Source organism: Mauremys reevesii, linkage group 9, assembly GCF_016161935.1.
Source record: "Mauremys reevesii isolate NIE-2019 linkage group 9, ASM1616193v1, whole genome shotgun sequence".
In the NCBI taxonomy this organism is placed as follows: domain Eukaryota; kingdom Metazoa; phylum Chordata; order Testudines; family Geoemydidae; genus Mauremys; species Mauremys reevesii.
The window spans coordinates 86,801,139-86,819,315 of record NC_052631.1 but is presented as its reverse complement, the minus strand read 5'-3'; the positions used below and the strand labels follow the sequence as shown (position 1 = coordinate 86,819,315).

The window sequence follows — 18,177 nt, the reverse complement described above, 5'->3', positions numbered from 1 at the left end:
TAAAAATAGCAGTATAGACATTGCAGCTTGGGCTGGAGTTCAGGCTCTCAGGAGGCTCACTCCCAGCTCCATGTAGACCTGCCCTCGTAGTCCTGGCCTGGCTGAAGCAATCATGGACAGGACTGCTGACTGCAGTGCCTGTGGAACATTGCTCCCCCCTAGTGAACAGGGTAATATGTATATGCTGAAACCTGTGCCCAACTAATAGGTAATAAAGGTAATAATTGGAGATATACCAATCTCCTAGAACAGACCTTGAAAGGTCATTGAGTCCAGCCCCCTGCCTTCACTAGCAGGACCAATTTTTGCCCCAGATCCCTAAGTGGCCTCCTCAAGGATTTAACTCACAACCCTGGGTTTAGCAGGCCAATGCTCAAACCACTGAGCTATCCCTCACCGCACATGTCCTAATGGCAAGTAAAATCTGAGTCACCACGGGAGTCCTCCATGTTAACCTTGCTGCATTATAGAGCCACCTATTATAATGGCCAGAGAAATATACATCCCCTTGGTAGCTGTTACCACCCAGCTTCACTGGATAGTAAAACCACAACCACACCCTGAAAACATTACCTGAGCTAGGGTTGATGGCCCAGGCTTAAGGCTAAGCCCAACATTTTAAAATTTGGAAGCCTAAAGCAGCTGTGAAAATCAGGCCACTTGTTGATATAGTTTTAGGCATCTGAAAATGCTGGTCATAGCGACTTGGCTAAGGCCACACAGATAGTCACTGGTGGAGCCAGCAGTAAAATCCAGAAGTCCTGGTTCCATAAACAGTCCAAATGCTGCCTCGCTATTAAAAAGTCTAATCAATGTAGCTCTCTGTTTTGTGTTGTGTACAGAGTACACAGCAGCTGAAAGAAGGCAACAGTTCAACCCTGAACAGGTAAAAAGAGACAAAGAGTCTTGTGGCACCTTATAGACTAACAGACGTATTACAGCATGAGCTTTCGTGAGTGAATATCCACTTCATCAGACACAAATATTCACCCACGAAAGCTCATGCTCCAATACATCTGTTAGTCTATAAGGTGCCACAGGACTCTTTGCTGCTTTTACAGATCCAGACTAACACGGCTACCCCTCTGATACCTGAACAGATAGTTGAACAAGTATGAAAAGCAATGAGACAAGGAAAAATTTACTTGCTAACAAGATAAATGTTAATACTAACCCCACCTAACAACTATCCACATACTCTCTGGGTAGTTGATTAGAGTGAGAAGTCAGTGCGTATGTGAAAATGGCTCCAGATGTATCATTTGTCTATATAGATGAAACAATTAAAAGGCAAATGGAGATAAATCCACTGGAAGAAACAAATTTTCAAAGCACTGATATTAAAACCATCCTAAAAAAACCCCAAGCAGCAGTTTCTCTGCAGCAGAATAATAAACAAGAGCATACGTGAGTTTGACTAAAAGCTTGAAAAGTGGGATTGTAGTTTTCCCTAGAAAAGCAAGCATCACTGCTCGTACTTATACGGACACAAACTGGGCTAGATTCATCACTGGTGTAATTCCACTGCAGTGGAGTTACAGAAGAGGCCCACAACAATATGTTTAAATTGTGATAAATGGGTGACACGACCAAGCAAACGCAGGAAATTAAAAACAACACAGGTGTAGCTCAGAGTAGGATATGGCTGAGTACCAAAACAGAATGGTAGCATTTTGCACAGGTGTAAATGACTCTACAGGTGCCAGGCAGTGAAGAATCAGGCTATAGATCTTTGTGCTCATATTGAATAGACCCACTTACACCAAAAACAACAATCCCATGAGGCAGAACGTGATTTGACTGGGACGAAAAGTGACAGTCGTAATATAATTGAAATAACTAATAGTCTTTTCCATCGAGAATACCTTACAGCCTTCGTAAAAGTATTTAGTATGATAAACACCATGAAAGGCAATAAGAGTTTTCCCCTGACTGTTCACTTTTCTTTGTTGCTGCTCATGTCTATATGGGAGAGATTGTGGTCAGACTACTGGGCCAGGATCTGATCTGTTATACTGGTGGAAGTCTAAAACAACATCACCAAAGTCAGTACAGTAACTCCTCGCTTAACGTTGTAGTTATGTTCCTGAAAAATGTGACTTTAAGCAAAATGATGTTAAGTGAATCCAATTTCCTCATAAGAATTAATGTAAATGGGGGGAGGGGGGGTGGTTAGGTTCCAGATAAATTTTTTTCACCAGGCAAAAAACTATATATTATATATACACACTGTATACATTTTAAACAAACAATTTAATACTGTTCACAGCTATGATGATTGTGAAGCTTGGTTGAGGTGGTGAAGTCAGAGAGTGGAAGAGGGAGGGATATTTCCCAGGGAATGCCTTGCTGCTAAATGATGAACTAGCACTCGGCTGAGCCCTCAAGGGTGAACAGGTTGTTAATGTAGCCTCTCACACAAGGCAGCACAAACACGAGGGAGAGGAGATAGCATAGCAGACAGAGACAGACACACACCTTGTGTGTGTGTGTGTGAGACACAGAGATGCACACTGCCCCTTTAAGTTGACCCACTCTTAAGTGCATTGTCTTTTTAAGTGAATCAGGAAGTTTAGACAGCAGCTGCTGCCCCAGTCTCTCTCTGTCTCGTCCCCTCCCTGCTCTATATGGAGAAGGGGTAAGCGGGGTGCAGGAGCAGGGGGACACCCTGACATTAGTCCTCCCCTTCCCCCCCTGCACAGCAAGCAGGAGTCTCTGGGAGCAGCTCCAAGGCAGAGGGCAGGAGCAGCACATGGCAGTGCAGGGAAGGACAGCTGAACTGCCCGGCAATTGATAGCCTGCTGGGCGGCTGCAGAACAGGGAACTTAGCTAGCTGCAATGGGCTGCTCTTCCTGCAAGCAGTGGACAAAGCAGGCAGCTGCCAAACGACATTAGAAAGGAGCATTGCACAACTTTAAACGAGCATGTTCCCTAATTGATCAGCAATGTAACAACAAAACTAGATTAACTGGGACGACTTTAAGTGAGGAGTTACTGTAGATTATTTACACCAGTGTAACAAAGTAGAATTTGGTCTAGCAAGATTTTGGCCCATAATTTGTACCCATGGTCTAACTATTTTTCCTGCTGTTATTTTGCAGTCAAACCTTCACAGCCTCACTGTAGCTTACGGGGAACGCCTGAGACAGGCCACCTTGTCTCTCTCTCCTGCTATTCTGAAGAAGGGATGCCTGCGCCTATATACCAGTGGTATAAAGTATCAGGGGAGACCCTCAAACCCATGACAGAACAACTCAGTGAGTAACTTCCTCAGTACTAGTGTGTGACATGCAAGACCTAGAGTGTGATGGCTTGAACCAGGCATTCAATATTCTAGTCAATACAGAAAAGAATGCATTTCCCCGCTTTGTGTGCAATAATGTGGATTGAATTTATTTTTACCTAACAAAAATTACTAACAGCCATTAAATAAATGCATTAGCCTGGTTTTCTCAATTTTACAATAAATAATGCTGCTGGCCTCGGAGAAGATAATTATGTAAAAAAAATTTCCTACCTGTGATACTAATTACACCTCAGAGCATTACAATGAAAAGAACGGCAACAATCTGATTTACTGCCTTTTTTTTTTTTAATCTCACTTATTTATACTCAACTTATACTCAGTGGAACTCAAATTGTAGTTTTGTTTTCTAAGCCCCCGTTGTGAAAACACTTAAGCATGTGCATAACTTTACACCTGTAAGAGATCCCATTGACTTCAATGGTATTACCCAAATGAGTAAAATTACACACATGCTTCTGTGTTTGCAGGATAGGGGACCTGGTTCTCATACACTTAATGTGATGCTGCAGAGTTCTCTGTAAAATGATGTAACAATTGTTTTCAAGGAAGATAAATGGTTCTAAGTAGATTTTTTTTAAGGAAATACCTTTATTTAAATGCTGCAAAATGTACAATACAACCTCCCATGCCTTGTAATAATCCATATTATTTTTATTCAATAAATACAAGTAATTACCCATATAGTATATAAACATGCATGTACATATATGTTTTCCATTTGTCACAGATACAAAAACTGGGCTTTTGATTATTGGTAATCTCACCACCTTTGAAACTGGATACTACCGGTGCACAGCTACTAACAGCCTTGGAAACAGCAGCTGTGAAGTTGACTTGACTGCAACACGTGAGTTAATCACATGAATGGAATAAAATGTGCTTTACATACAACATAATCAGAATAAAAAATGTAAACTATTTTTGTCAAAGGTAGGCTGTTTTGGAATAAGAATGGGGTTGGTGGTCAGGAGGTCCTCAGTTCTCAACTCAACTGGGCCTTGTGTGGCTTTGGGAAAGTCAATTAACCTCTCTGCCTCTGTCTTCCTCCTGTAAAATGGGCATACTAATGTATACTTAGCAACATATCTCACAGGAGCGTTGTGACACTTAATTAGTTAATGTTCCTAAACTACTTTAAATATCTAACACACTATACAAATGCTAATATAACACCACACCCTTGACTGGGGTTGTCAGCAGCAGGGATCTGAATCCAGAACCTCTGGATCTAAAACCACAAGCTTCTACAGTACGAGTTAACTGACAGACCTAGCTCTGTTAGATGGAAGGCTGTAGCAGCCTCACAAACCTCTGTGTGGTCCAGCCAGTAGAGGGGGACAGAGAGCAACACTGAGTAAGCATCCTGAGTTATACACACCTCCTGTCTAGGGAGATCCACCCATTTCAAACCTCTGCATGGATGAGCACTTTGTAATTCCCCATCCCTGGCTGGTTTGTCAGCAGTGGGAATTCGAACTTGGATCTCCGGATCTAAACACATGAGCCTCTAACTGGCTTTGACCGACCAGATCCAGGCCTTAGGTGAGCTTGAAGTGAGTAGACAATCCCAATGGGGCCTAGAACACTTTGTAGACTGGAGCATTTCAGTGGTGTTTGTGGAGTGGAGTGTTGCAGCTGTTTAATAGTGTAACATGAGGCTGGAAAGAAAGACGAGTACCTTACTCCAATTGTTCTCGGCCTGTGGCCTATCAGGGCAACGCGTGACCTTTCCTGGTAGAATTAGTCAGTAGAATTAAATGTTCTGAGAACGCAGAAATAGGGGCTTGGGGTGGGTCCTTGAGATAATTTCTCTCTTAAGTGGTCTGTAAAATAAAAAAATTGCCTTGCTCAAATGAAACTGCCAGGGAGATGTTGGTAGGTAGACCGTAATGATAGGAATTGGAACTTGGATAGGACATCAAGGCTAACACCCATGAAAATGACATAGGATCCTTAGTGATCATAGATAGGCAGGGTCTGCATTTTATATCTCAACAAAAAATGGGAGACAGAGGCCATCCAGAATTAAAACCTTGTTTGCAAGGGTTGAAGAGCCAACAGCCCTCCATATTGTCAGACAGCAACGATCTTCTCTCTCCTGTAGCCAGTCATAAAAGTGGGGAATGGATTATTTAGGTTTGTTGAGCATCCCACTTCTCTCCGTCTGCTTGGATAGAGAACAGCTAGCAATATAGTGCCATGTAGCAAGAAGCTGGGAGGCAAAGAATAGTGAAAGCCTGACTTCCCCCCCCTTCTCCTAAAAGCATGGATTTTAGTTCTCAGCTCTTTGAACCCAATATCTTCTTTCCATGTGGTACCCCTTCAATGGGATTCTCTCTATACTGGTGGCTTTTTAAAATTAACACTGTGCACCTATTTTTCCAGATTCAGAAGGTGGTCTCATTGCTGGAGCATTAATTGGAGCAATTCTGGGAGCAGTTGTTATCTGCATTATTGTCTGGTTTTTAACCAAGAGGGAGAAGACAAAGGAGAGAAAAGAGAAAGCAGCAAATAGTGAAACGCGGTAAGAATTTTTGTTTGCTTGATTGTAAGACAAACATTTCCTGGCCAACCCTCTCAAATAGAGAAGGTCGAGATGGATCCAAAAGCAAAACTTCTCTACCGCAAAGGTTTCTTTGGGACTAAGTCAAATACGGTGCAATAACATTTACAAAATAAGATTATTTATTTTTGTCTCACTTTGAAACTGTTATTTATAGCTTCTTGCAGTGTTGGTCCCAGGATATCAGAGAGACAAGGTGGGCGAGGCATTATTCTATTCTTTTTCTTCTCCCTCTTGGTTAAAAACTCGACAATAATGCAGCTAATACCTCACCCACCTTGTCTCTCTCATTATGGCTTCAACAGGAGAGATTGAGGGAGTCCCACAGCAAAATATCCCACAGCTCAGTGGCTAGATCACTCTCCTGCCAGGTCTGGGAGACTCTATTTGAATCCTTTTCCCCTCTGAGGCAGAGGTGGGTATTGAACCTGGGTCTCCCATATCTGAAGTGAATGCTCTAATCACTAGCCAAAAGTTATACGGTGGGTGGCATCATCACCCCCTCCAACTGAATTGTGAATGGATACTGATCCAGTAGGTGGCCTTTGAGCAAGCCTACCAGATCACACCCTGCAGGCAAGAGAGGTGATCTTCTGCCTATCTTCCTCCCATTTGTGGATTGGGCTGAGGCTCATGCAGGAGACAGGCATCTGGACTCCTAGAGTGAGGCAGCAGTATGCATGTCCAGAAGCGGAGACTTAGGTGCCTAGGGGAACTTTTACCATGAAAATTAAGGTGCCCGGTAGGTTTGCCCTTTTTGTACCCTGTATTTTCTCCATGAACATACTCCTATAGAGCAAACAAGTCACCTTGCAATCTTCTTTTGAATAATATAAACACATTGAGCACCACAAATTTCTCACGGTAGGTCATTTTCACAGCCCTCAAATCACTTTTGTGTCTCTTTTCTGTACCCTCTCCAATTTTTCAATATCCTTTTGCAAGTGTGGACACCAGAACAAGACCCAGTATTCTAGTACTGGTCTCACCGTTGCCATATACAGAAGTAAAATCATCTCCCTTATTCCTACGCAATACTCCTGCTTATACATCCAAGGGCTGCATTAGTCCATTTCGCCACAGCATTGTACTAGGAGCTCATGTTCAGTTGTTTGTCCACTATAACTCCTAAATCTTTCAGTGTCACTGCTTTTCAGGATGCAGCCCCCGCAATCCATAGGCCTGGCCTGCCTGCTTTTTTCCTGGATGTATGACCTTGCATTTAGCTGTATTAAAATGCACATTTGAATGGGCCCAGCTTACCAAATGATTCAGATTCCCTGTGTCTGACTGCCCTCTCCTCATCATTATTTACTACTCTGCCAATTTTTCTGTCATCAGAAAATTGTATCATAATACTTTTCTATACAATGGGGAGCTCTAGTATGTAATATAAATAATCATACTAGCGCCATTAGGTCCGGGTTTTCTAAGATGTTCCTTTTGGGAGGCTCTATTATGGGGAGGATTTCAATTTGTTATTAATTAGTCTAATCGTCATCTTGTTTTCCTGCAGACCAATGACTCAGAAACAAGAGGCAAATGTGGAATATGCTAATATACCCACCCAAGAAAATGAGTTTGTTGCCACAGCTACACCAAGCAGAGAAGCTAATGCAGCCAATGAATACTCTACTGCTGCGGAAACTGCTGCCTCTGGAATGCCTGAAAACGATGAGATGCAAGGAGTGGAGACACAAGCAAGAGCCTAAAAATTATATTGCAATTTCCTTATCCGCTATGGACCCCATCCTCAAAAATGTTGGTATTGAATTAATGCGGGAAGTAGTGTGGTTATAACCCACACACCTGCATTTGTGGTATTAATCACAAGGTGGGAGTTTGAAGGTCATGCCCTCAACTATCCAAGAAGTACGCATATGATGGCCTCATTTTTCAATTTTGTTATTGCTCTTATTAACTATCTAGCTATGACTGTGTACCAAATATGAATGACAGCATAGCTAATGTCTCCATTTATCCAACCCATTTGAGAATATTAATTATTAAATGGGTTTGGAAAGACAGACAACATCGGAGCTTTCTTATTGGCTGCTGGTGAAGCTATGTGATGGCTTGTAGACATAGGAGTCTCTTTTCTGAAAGAAAACAGTCATTGCCAGCCAACTGAAGTGTTGCATGTGCTGAGAATGACACAGGGCGACTGTCTTAGCAAATACATTACAGTATCTAAGGAGCTGATCCCGCACCTTGGAAATCAATGGGAGTTTGGCCACTGACTTCAACAGGTGCAGGAGCAGACTCTTAGAGCATGTGTTCATATCTGCCTCTAGTAGCCATCCCCAGCAACAGTAACAGCCTGCCTCTCACTGGCAGCTAACGCAGTTACACCTTTAACTAAAGAAGTACTTTGGTAGGAATGTTGCTGAAGTTCCTGGGTTCAATTATCACTGATGATCAAAGTCTGTATGAATGGCTCATTAACCAAAACAAGAGGGTATCAACATTTGAGGCAAACTCAGAAATTCAGACTAATGAGGTGCTAATTATGATCTGTGCTATAAAAGAGGGTTTAGTTTTGGCCAACTAACATTATTTATAAAATTCCGTATCTACCACTTTGCTGTACTCTAGTGAGTTCTCTTTATACACACAGACACTTAATTTCCACATGCCATCGTACAATGTACTCGGCCATGTTTTTCAGTTTTGTTGCCTCAGTTGAAAATTGATTGGACTAGATGATGGGGTGAAATCCTGAACTTGCTGAAGTCAATGGCAAAATCTCCAGTGAAGTCAACAGTGCCAGGATTTCACTCTAGCGGGTACCCAAGCCCAAATATCTAAAATGTCTGGGCCAAATCTGAAGTCATTACTCAGAGCTGTCTCTGCAGGAAAAAGTCCCATTAATTTTAATGGATATTTTGCCTGAGCAAAGACTGCAGGTTTGGGTCCTTAAATTCCATGATTATTAGGTTACCTGAAATTTTCAGTAATCTTATTGAAGTTGCCTTGTGAGTATGACAAAAAACTACAGTACTAAACAATTTCACTAGGAAAAAAAAAAAGTAATGAGGCAGTCTGCTCATGGATTAAATGTTTGCTAACAAAATATTTCAAGTGAATTACCAGACAGAGGGAGCCCTCTACCTAGCTAACAGTATAAACTTTATTAGTAAAAATGTTTCCACTGTAATAGGCAAACCCTATGTAGCATTTTGCGCCTCCTATCATGCAAAATACAAGTGATTTTATCAGTGACCCTGTTTGTAGCTACATTTTTTTTTAAACCTGATTTTCTCATGTCCTCAGGTTTGATATGGACATTTTAAAAAACTACGTACTGCCCTCTGGCACTATAAAATACCATGGCCTTCATTTTTATATGCATATTGTGTAATCGTACAAATTAACATCTCTTCTTGGTTTTCTTCACCTGATTTCTTTGCTTTTTTTCCTTAACATAATTTAGTAAGCTAAGTTACAAGGCAAAGAGGTTACTATGATTTCTGCAATAATACAGGTCATTTGAATATTCATGGAACTACTACTAGTCATACATTTGCTGAACATGAATGGGATCTGCAGCCTACGTAAAACCAATTGCAAATAAAGAGCGCGACAGCAGTTCTCAGTGAATATAAAAAGCTAACTTTCTAACACAAAATTTTCTAATGCACCTCATTAAAAAGCTAGATTGACTGTGGGGGAGGCTTTTCAGACAAAAGTAAGTTTACTTGTGTATTTTTACTAAAGGAGGTTGATATGTTTCTTACCATTTTGAAATGCACCCAGATATGATTGCAGCTGAGCTGGCTTCAAACATATGGGTTATTATGATGTAGGATTATAACTGTGCTTTTGCTTTCCAGTGAACATCTTGGCAAATTAAATAAAAAAATAATCATGTTTGTACAGCACAGAAACCCATGAAGAGCTGCATGAGTGGTGGAGGCTATTTTACAGAACTTTGCTCTGATGCAGTAGACTTTTTCTCTTGAGTGACCCAACTATCCTCTCGGGGGAGATGGGGGAATGTTATTACGTGCCATGGAGTCACAGGGTCTGGTCTATGCCCCAGACTCATCAGTCTCCAGGGAGTGACCCCTTTAATGGGCCCTTCCATTCCAAAAGGGCAGGTCCAAGGCCTCCATGACTCAGCACCAGCAATCCCTGTCTCTCTCCTTGGCTCCCTGCAGCGAATCCAACCAAGTCAAGAGTCCTGTGGGAGGCTTGTGCCGGCCCCTTCAGGACAGAATGCTCACAGCAACACAGGCAGCCTTTCAAACAAGGTAACAGTTTATCATCACCTGGCACACAGAATCTGCAAGTCCTTAGGTTAGCACACAGAGGCAGCAGTTAAGCAATGGTCTATCCTAGTCAAACCAGTGCCCTGATGAGCCCTCTCTGGCCTGTTTTTGTCTCCTCTGGTCCAGCCACTTGAGTCCCTCCAAAAGCCCCCTTCTTCCAGTCCCGCTGTTGATTTGGGTCAGGTCAAGACTTTTTTTTTTTATTTTTATTTTTTTTTTAAAGTGACTATTCATTCCCTGCCTCACAACATAACTCCTGCATTGTTCCAAAGGAGGGTTACCCTGCTCAGTACATCTACTGAGTAGCAATGCAATGTACAGAGGGAAACTGAGGCATGCCTAGGATTCATACAACTATTACAGAAAATTCCCACTTCGTCACAGTAGGGAAGCTCCATATAAAAAGTCACACAATGTCTCTGAGCCATTATCTCCTGGCGAAAGCAGGATTCATAGGCTGACAGAGAGGAGTGTAGCAACGTCTTTGACCTGAAAAGATCCCAAGTAGCCATGTAGAATTCCATCCCCACCCCTTTACAGCTCAGGATTGCATTAGTACTCGCCTCTCCCCTAGTACCATGGCTGATGCACAAGTCATGCATCACTTGGCTCTCTACTTTCACCCCTGTCCCCACGCAGGGGCTTCGAGGGCATGGAACGTGAGTTGTTGCAATGAGCAGCACTAAGCACTTGCTGGAAATACTGGATTGATGAGCAGCACTAAGCACTTGCTGGAAATACTGGATTGCCAGGGACAAAGCAATATAAAGCTACTGTCTCTGTTCCCTTCTGTAACCCATCACCTCATAGGAGCTGCACAGTTTTGATGACATGCTGGCTTCACTCCTCTCGCTACAACAGTTTTAGGAGAATTAGAGTAGAATTTCACTCCTTGCAACAAGGTACTCATACTTGTAGATGCTTATCAGACTTAGTTATTTACATAAACCCCAAACCAAAGATTACTGATCTGAAAGCTCAAACCTTGGACATTTTAATACTTAACTCTATCATCACCAAAACCTACACAATGGTTTAGAATACATAATCATTCTGTTTTAGTTTGAGTCTATTTCTCTCCATCATAACCCTTTTCAGGAATATTATACAACACAGGGGTTAGGACATAAGAATAGAGGTTATAGTCCTTACTTCTGGAAGTTCCTGGAATTTAGTATTTAAGAGATGCAGGTTGAAAAGCATCTTAGTCAAAATCACTGGTTTCTCTCTCAATCAATTTTGCATGTCAACAGCTTATTATTAAAGAGCAAGTTTTGCTTGGACCCTGCCACTCTCTCCTGAGAAAATTTAAAACTGCATTATATTTTCTAGTGTGGAGATCACTTTGTATGAAGTGTTCAGATACAACTTTCTGGTTTGCCGTACAATTGTTGGTAGGAAACTGCATCACTTTAGTCCCTTATACAGAAGCAGTCATATTGTGGAAGTTTTATTATCTGGTTTTGTAACTTTTCCTTGTAACTGAAGGATAGCCTGATTTTATTTACATGCAGTCTCTCTCCCCCACATCTCAGCTCTGGCAATATTTCAGCTTACTGATTTGCTCTTTTATATGACTTATGTGCATAAGTGATTTAGCTAATGATACAGATTCTTTTGTTACATATAAGTTTAATAAAATTTGCCGTTACAAAACTTTATTATATTGTTAACTACATAATTTTGTTAACTAAGCAATCTAATCCCACCCAAACAAAAAAACCACCAAAAATTGGGGGGGGGGGGTGAGAGGGGGGTGTCCTAAGAAGTCTCACTGTCACCTGTTAAACAGTTCTTTGCTGCTAAGTCCTGTGTTCTCAATTCTATACTTCCCTGACACACTAAGGTGCTTTTGCCATCAGTGAATTATATGTTAATCATACACTTCCTAAAGCGGTGCAGGGGCAATGTCAGCTCTGTTCGGGGATGACAACAAACTGAATGTAATGGCCACATAAAAAGCTTTTGTGTTCATCAGCACAAATGTAAGACATGGGTCAGTGTCAAGGCAAGGAGGAAGCCATCAAATGCTTGGTTAGCAGCCAAGCCACAGGACTGCATCACTTCATTGGTTTACTCCTCTGACAAAGAATGGTCCGAAGGGGAAGGGAACAGCATGGAATCCATTCACAGTAAAAAGTACTATCTATTCATAGCCTATGAATATAACTTTATTCAACTCAGACTCCCCAAGAAAGGAGAATGTGAGGAGGATACACTACTCTCCCACTACCCTGAAAGTTCACATTTAGGAATATGATTTTACTGGAAATTGTCTTACCATGAAAGCTTCTTTTCATCTGAAACAAAGCTAGCTCACAGCTAAGTCTGAGGCCCTTCTTCCCCCCAAACAAGAGAGACAAGGAATGAGTGGAATGGTGACAGTTTGACCTCTGAGAAGTGTTCCTATTCCAGAAGAGTTCAGCTCCCAAGTTATGAATGTGCATTGCTGTGGTCCTCCTGGAAAGAGGAGGACTTTCCAGAACCGGTTTCCAGAAAGACCAGTTTTATTTCATAAGTGTTCATGGGACTAGAAGGAGCTTCTACTGGAAGGCCCTTTACATCCATGTAATCACAGCAAGGAAAATTCAAAGAAAGCTAAGTAAAGTGATAACTCTCACTACAGGGATGCAACCTCAGGGCACTGCTTGGAACTTTTGTTACAATGATCACCTACGAGGCTATTCGTACAAAAACCAGTACCTGCCCATGAACACGTCTTTCAGTCACACTACAATTTTATCTTTCTATAACAAAGGAAGCAGAAGTTGCTGCTGGTAAATAAAGGGTGCCCTGGACTATTGATATTAAAAAGGTGAACAGCACATTAAAGTCAGAGAGAATATTACACAGTGGGATGCACCACACCACCAGCACTGACAGAAGATAAATGGAGAGAACTAACGAAGTAAAAAGAAAAGGAAATTCAATGAGATTGAAGCTAGTACATCTGAGGAAAAAAATCCAGAACACAGATATTCAATGGGCAAAACACCCACTTAAAAGCTGGGATATTAAACAAAGGCACAAGATGATAGCAGATAGTAAAATTAGGTGGGAGCTCGCAGTGAGCCATACTGGGCCAGCAGAAAGCAATGTAATTAGATGACAGTGTCTCGGCAGGGGCACTAGCGAGTCTGCATGTACATTACCAGACACAGTTTGAGCATCTCATTACCAGGAAGCGTTTGACAAACTGAAAGGAACATCACAGGCTAGAGGGCCAGACAGACCAGGCAATAAGGATGTATTGAGAGTGAAGTATTCCTATCTATGCCAAAAGGGGGTTTGACGAATGAAAGGGGTGGCAAATAGAATTAACCTCTAGAAGTAGTTGAACAGTAGTTTAGATAACAAGGAGGGAGAGGAATAGTTTAGAGTGGTCTGAAGTGAAATAAGAATTGGATTAAACTGAAAAAAACAAAATATGTAATATGAAGAAAAAAGGAAAAAAACGCCAGTTCCTTTACAAGATGAAGAACTGATTGGAAATTTTCTAATGCAATTTTTTTTTTGAGAACTGTTTTCTGACGACTGCGTTTTCTGTGTTTGCCCGGCAGGCTCCACAGCAGCCTGCCAGGCAAACTGACTTTGAAATTTAGCTTCCGGAGCTCCCAAAATCAGGTGGGCTGCTTAGAAGCCAGCAGCCTATATGCCCTGGGATCCCCAGCTCCTCGGTAACTCATCTGGGTAGGCAGCCTGGGATTCCAAGAAGCATATTTCATTTTGGAAACACCTACAACATTCCTGCTACAGAAGTTTTTTTTTAAACAGAATTTCAATTTCATTTTCTGGCCAGCTGTAACGAAATGTAATATTAGACTGCGGAATGGGCGTCCAAAGCAAACCTAATTTTAAATGACTCAAGCAGCACGTCTGAACACAATATACTATAAAGAAACAACCCCACACCAGGCCCTGTAAAACAGAAAAGAACCTAACAGGTTTCTTCCAATTCCAACTTATAACAGTAACAATAATTTCACATGAAACAAGACTGCAGGATACTAAAAATACTTAAAAAGTGCTCATTAGTTTAATTAACAGGCAATTAGAAGAAGTGTACTTGGCAGTACAATTGAAGGGTATGGATATATACCACTACATACATTATATGTGCACATTATAACAACATTGAAGCCATCACCATTAAGCTATCAAAATATTAAGGTAATAGTCTTAAATGTATGCATCAGGAATGGAATTCAAGTCATAACTCATCCAATACTGCTACCCTTCCACCAATCTTTTAAGTACAGTTCCCAGACCACCTTTTGACACTTTCAGTGGGGTCTTTTCTTCTTTATTCTCAATGTAAATACTTGCACCATGGGACACCAACAGCTTTGCCTCATCCACTCTCTCTTCATCGCAGGCTAAATGGCTGCAACAAGAACAAGAAACACATGATCACTGCCAACTCTCCCAAGTTTAAAGTGCCAGTGACTAAGGAGTTTATATATAGCTACAATTGAAGTGACATGGATGTTTCACAGGGGTAGGAGGTAGAGGTAAAGGAATATGGAGAAAGAGCACACACAATTCCAAGCATGAACATAGAGTTCAAAGCCTGTTCCCAGTCATTCCACTGCCATTAGACAGCTTGAGTATTTCCCCAGGCTACTGTCTTCTCAAGCCCAAGACCATTTCAACACTAGATTGTAGCACCGCTGAGGCAGCCAGTTTTGGGAAGTCAAAAAAGCTCCAATATCTGAACCTCAATTATGCAACACACACAAGTAGTCTCCACACGCATTGAGATAACTGCGTTTGGTCAAAAATCCTTCATTAAAAATGGAAAAAATACATAGCAACTATACCACTCTTATCTGTCATTGGTCAATTGGCATTAGATTTTTAAAAATATAATCTGACATTATTGCACAACGATAGCAAACAGAACGTAATTATTCCTTAAACACTATAAATGAAATCCTCACCCCCATTTTAGTCAAATAGGAGTTTTGCCATCAACTTAAATTTTACCGTAAGAGTTTACATATGGCTATTGCCCTAGATACATGCATTTCAAATACTGGACCAACTGCACTCACCTTCTGCTTGTTTGCTTAATAGTAGTAGGACTGTCAATTGCAGTTAACTCACACAATTAACTAAAAAAAAATTAATTGTGATTAATTGCAGTTTTAGATTTAGACTTCAGATGCTTAAACCTGGGGTCGGGTACTGTAGCTATCTTTAGAAATTTCACCCGGGTACCTCCTTTGCATTTTGTCAAATCTGCAGCGAAAGTGTTCTTAAAATGAACAACGTCTGCTGGGTCATCATGAGACTGCTATAGAAATATATGGCAGAATGCAGGTAAAACAGCAGGAAACATACAATTCTCCCCCTAGGAGTTCAGTCATAAATGTAATTAATGAATTATTTTTTCACCGAGCGTCATCATGGAAGCCTGTCCTCTGGAATGGTGGCCGAAGCATGAAGAGGCATACAAATGGATAGCATATGTGGCATGTAAATACTTTGCAATGCCAGCTACAAAAGGGCCACGCGAACGCCTGCTCTCACTTTCAGTGACATTGTAAATAAGAAGCAGACAGCATTATCTCCTGTAAACTGAAACAAATTTGTTTGTCTCAGTGATTGGCTGAACAAGAAGTAGGACTGAGTGGACTGGTAGATGCTAAAGTTTCACATTGTTTAGTTTTTGAGTGGTTACATAACAAAAAAAAAATCTACATTTGTAAGTTGCACTTTCACGATAAAAGAGATTGCACTACAGTGCTTGTATGAGGTGAATTGAAAAATACTGTTTTGTTTATTATTTTTAAAGTACAAATATTTATATTATAAATTTTGCTTACAAAGTGAGCACTGTACATGTTGTATTCTGTGTTGTAATTGAAATCAATATATTTGAAAATGTAGAAAACATCCAAAAAACATGTAATACATTTCAATTGGTATTCTATTATTTAACGGTGCAATTAAAATGGTCACTTAACTCATGTGATTATCTCAAAAAAATTAATTGTGATAACTGTTAATTGACAGCCCTACAGAAGACTAACAGAATAGCTTTGTCTAGCATTCACACTTCTGGCATATTGTCTACCCTAGCGGTTCTCAACCTGTGGCCTAATTAACACACAGCTGCAGCTCAGCCCAGCTCAGCTGTATGCTAAAAGCCGGCCCATGTGCCAAGTCCCAGGCTCCTGGCGTGGAGGGGTCCAGGCTGCCCTGCCACCCAGCGGGGCAGGTGGGAACTGCGCAGTGGGGGACGGGGCAGGCGTCTGGGGTCGGGGCAGTCAGCTGACCCCACGGGGTCTTGGGCAGCCAGACTGCCCCGCAAGTTCTGGGGTCCAGGCTGCTGCTGCCCTGCCACCCAGCCCAGGTCATACACTGTGGGCTGCATAATAAGTTGAGAACCACTGGTCTACCCTCTACGTTCAGTAGAGTTGAATTACTGAGTGATTTGTTACTGTAACTAGGTTTTATGCTTCACCTGGAAACATGTAGAAAAGTCTCTAGTATGTATTAAAAAAAATTATAAACATGGTGGCTGGAAATAAGTGAAACATCTTGTTACACTTCTTTAAAGCTTTCTGAAGGAACTGAGAGTTTGAGGATACTCGCATTTAAGTAATTGAGTTTTCAGTTGAGAAGAGATTTAAAAACAGAACAGAAATGTAACATCACTTACAGAGGTGTGTTCCCTTCAGAGTCCTGTATATTCACAGACGCTTTATACTGCAGCAGGATCTGTATCATTTTTAGATTTCCTTTGGCTGCTGCTCTGTGTAATGGAGTGGATTGTAAGTGGTCCATGGCATCAGGATCAGCTCTATTCTCTAACAGCATATCTGCAATCTAAGCATGCAGGGAAATGTGGGGAAAAAATCACCTAAATGACCATTTTAATGACACTACAAAGGAAGAGCAAGGCCTGATAACATATGAAACCATACCTCTTGTCTATTTCTGGAGGCTGCATAATGCAGAGGTGTGCAGCCATTTTGATTAACAACATTCACCTGAGCACCTTTTCCAATCAGAGCTTTCACAATTTCATCATGGCCTGCTGAAGCTGCAATATGGAGAGGAGTCCAGCCAGACTAGAGAGGCAGGAAAAAATAGTTTAAACCCTACAGTTGCAAGAAAAAAGCCACTGTACTCTAGTAAATCAGCCCATGGAGCCCAGAGCTGCATAGAATGTGCTCCTGAAAGCCACAGAAGAGTGTTTCTAGGAAAATACAGAACTCACGTCATCCTGGTCATTGACAGGCACGCCCAGGCCTAACAAGAAATGCACGATGTCCGTGTGTCCCGCGGAGCATGCCCAGTGCAGCGCTGTTCGGTGATCCTGCACACGGGCATACACAGGGCAGCATGGGTCAGCTGAGCTCCTAGCACAGGGCCCCGAGGGGAGATGGCAGGGCGGGCAGCGGGGAAAATACAGGGGAGAGCGCAGGGCCTCAGGTCTCCTGCTGAGACAGACTGACAGGACCTCAAGAGTAAGACTGACCCCCCCCCCATACCCCCCAAGCAGCCCAGCTCCCCCCACCCCCTACAGCCCAGCTCCCCCAGCGCTAACCCCACTGCAGCAACTTGGCCCCACTGGGAGCCCCGGGGGCCCAGCTCCCCCCACCCCCTACAGCCCAGCGCTAACCCCACTGCCGCAACTTGGCCCCACTGGCAGCGCTAACCCCACTGCAGCAACTTGGCCCCACTGGGAGCCCCGGGGGCCCAGCTCCCAGCCCTGCCCTCTGCCCCCCCACAGCAATCCGGCCCTGCCTGCTGGCCAAGCCGCCCAGCTCCCCCCAGGCCTGGCCGCTGCCTCCCTCCCTCCAGCGGGCCGGCCCAGCCGAGAGCCCCTACGGCCCGCAGCCTGACCTGGTCGGTGCGGGTGGCCAGGCCGCGGTCCTCCCTCAGCCGGTCCTGCAGCTCCTCCAGCTGCCCCGCGTAGGCCAGGTTACAGAGCTCCACGCAGGACACCGGGCCCTCCATGCCGTGCGCGCGCTCGCTCGCTGCCCGTCCCCGCAGGCAAGGGGCGGGGCCACTACCCCCTCCAG

The 18,177-nt window shown here is 42.7% G+C and overlaps 2 protein-coding genes across 2 annotated transcripts in view; one reads left to right on the top strand and one right to left on the bottom strand.

The window, feature by feature from the left end:
• Positions 1–9,846, top strand: part of VSIG1 (V-set and immunoglobulin domain containing 1) — a 36,577-nt gene extending 26,731 nt beyond the window's left edge. Inside the window, exons 5-8 of the mRNA XM_039488522.1 lie at positions 3,102–3,257; positions 4,035–4,154; positions 5,693–5,831; positions 7,387–9,846. Coding sequence (XP_039344456.1) covers positions 3,102–3,257; positions 4,035–4,154; positions 5,693–5,831; positions 7,387–7,582 — 611 coding nt within the window. The 3' untranslated portion in view covers positions 7,583–9,846. The remainder of the gene's footprint in view (positions 1–3,101; positions 3,258–4,034; positions 4,155–5,692; positions 5,832–7,386) is intronic.
• Positions 9,847–14,155: 4,309 nt separating this feature from the next.
• Positions 14,156–18,141, bottom strand: PSMD10 (proteasome 26S subunit, non-ATPase 10). The gene is made up of 5 exons (XM_039488524.1): positions 17,999–18,141; positions 17,370–17,468; positions 17,074–17,220; positions 16,809–16,975; positions 14,156–14,525 (listed from the first exon to the last, which is right to left on the bottom strand). The coding sequence occupies exons 1-5, from the start codon at positions 18,110–18,112 to the stop codon at positions 14,372–14,374; spliced, it is 681 nt and encodes a 226-aa protein (XP_039344458.1). The 5' UTR covers positions 18,113–18,141; the 3' UTR covers positions 14,156–14,371.
• Positions 18,142–18,177: the final 36 nt, after the last annotated feature.

Coding starts and splice junctions, on each gene's coding strand:
- PSMD10 (XM_039488524.1), bottom strand. CDS start 18,112: ATGGAGGGCCCGGTGTCCTGCGTGGAGCTCTGTAACCTGGCCTACGCG. Junction 17,221..17,369: donor CTGTCAATGACCAGGATGAC/GTGAGTTCTGTA, acceptor CTGCCTCTCTAG/TCTGGCTGGACTCCTCTCCA. Junction 14,526..16,808: donor TCTGAAGGGAACACACCTCT/GTAAGTGATGTT, acceptor TTCTTGTTGCAG/CCATTTAGCCTGCGATGAAG.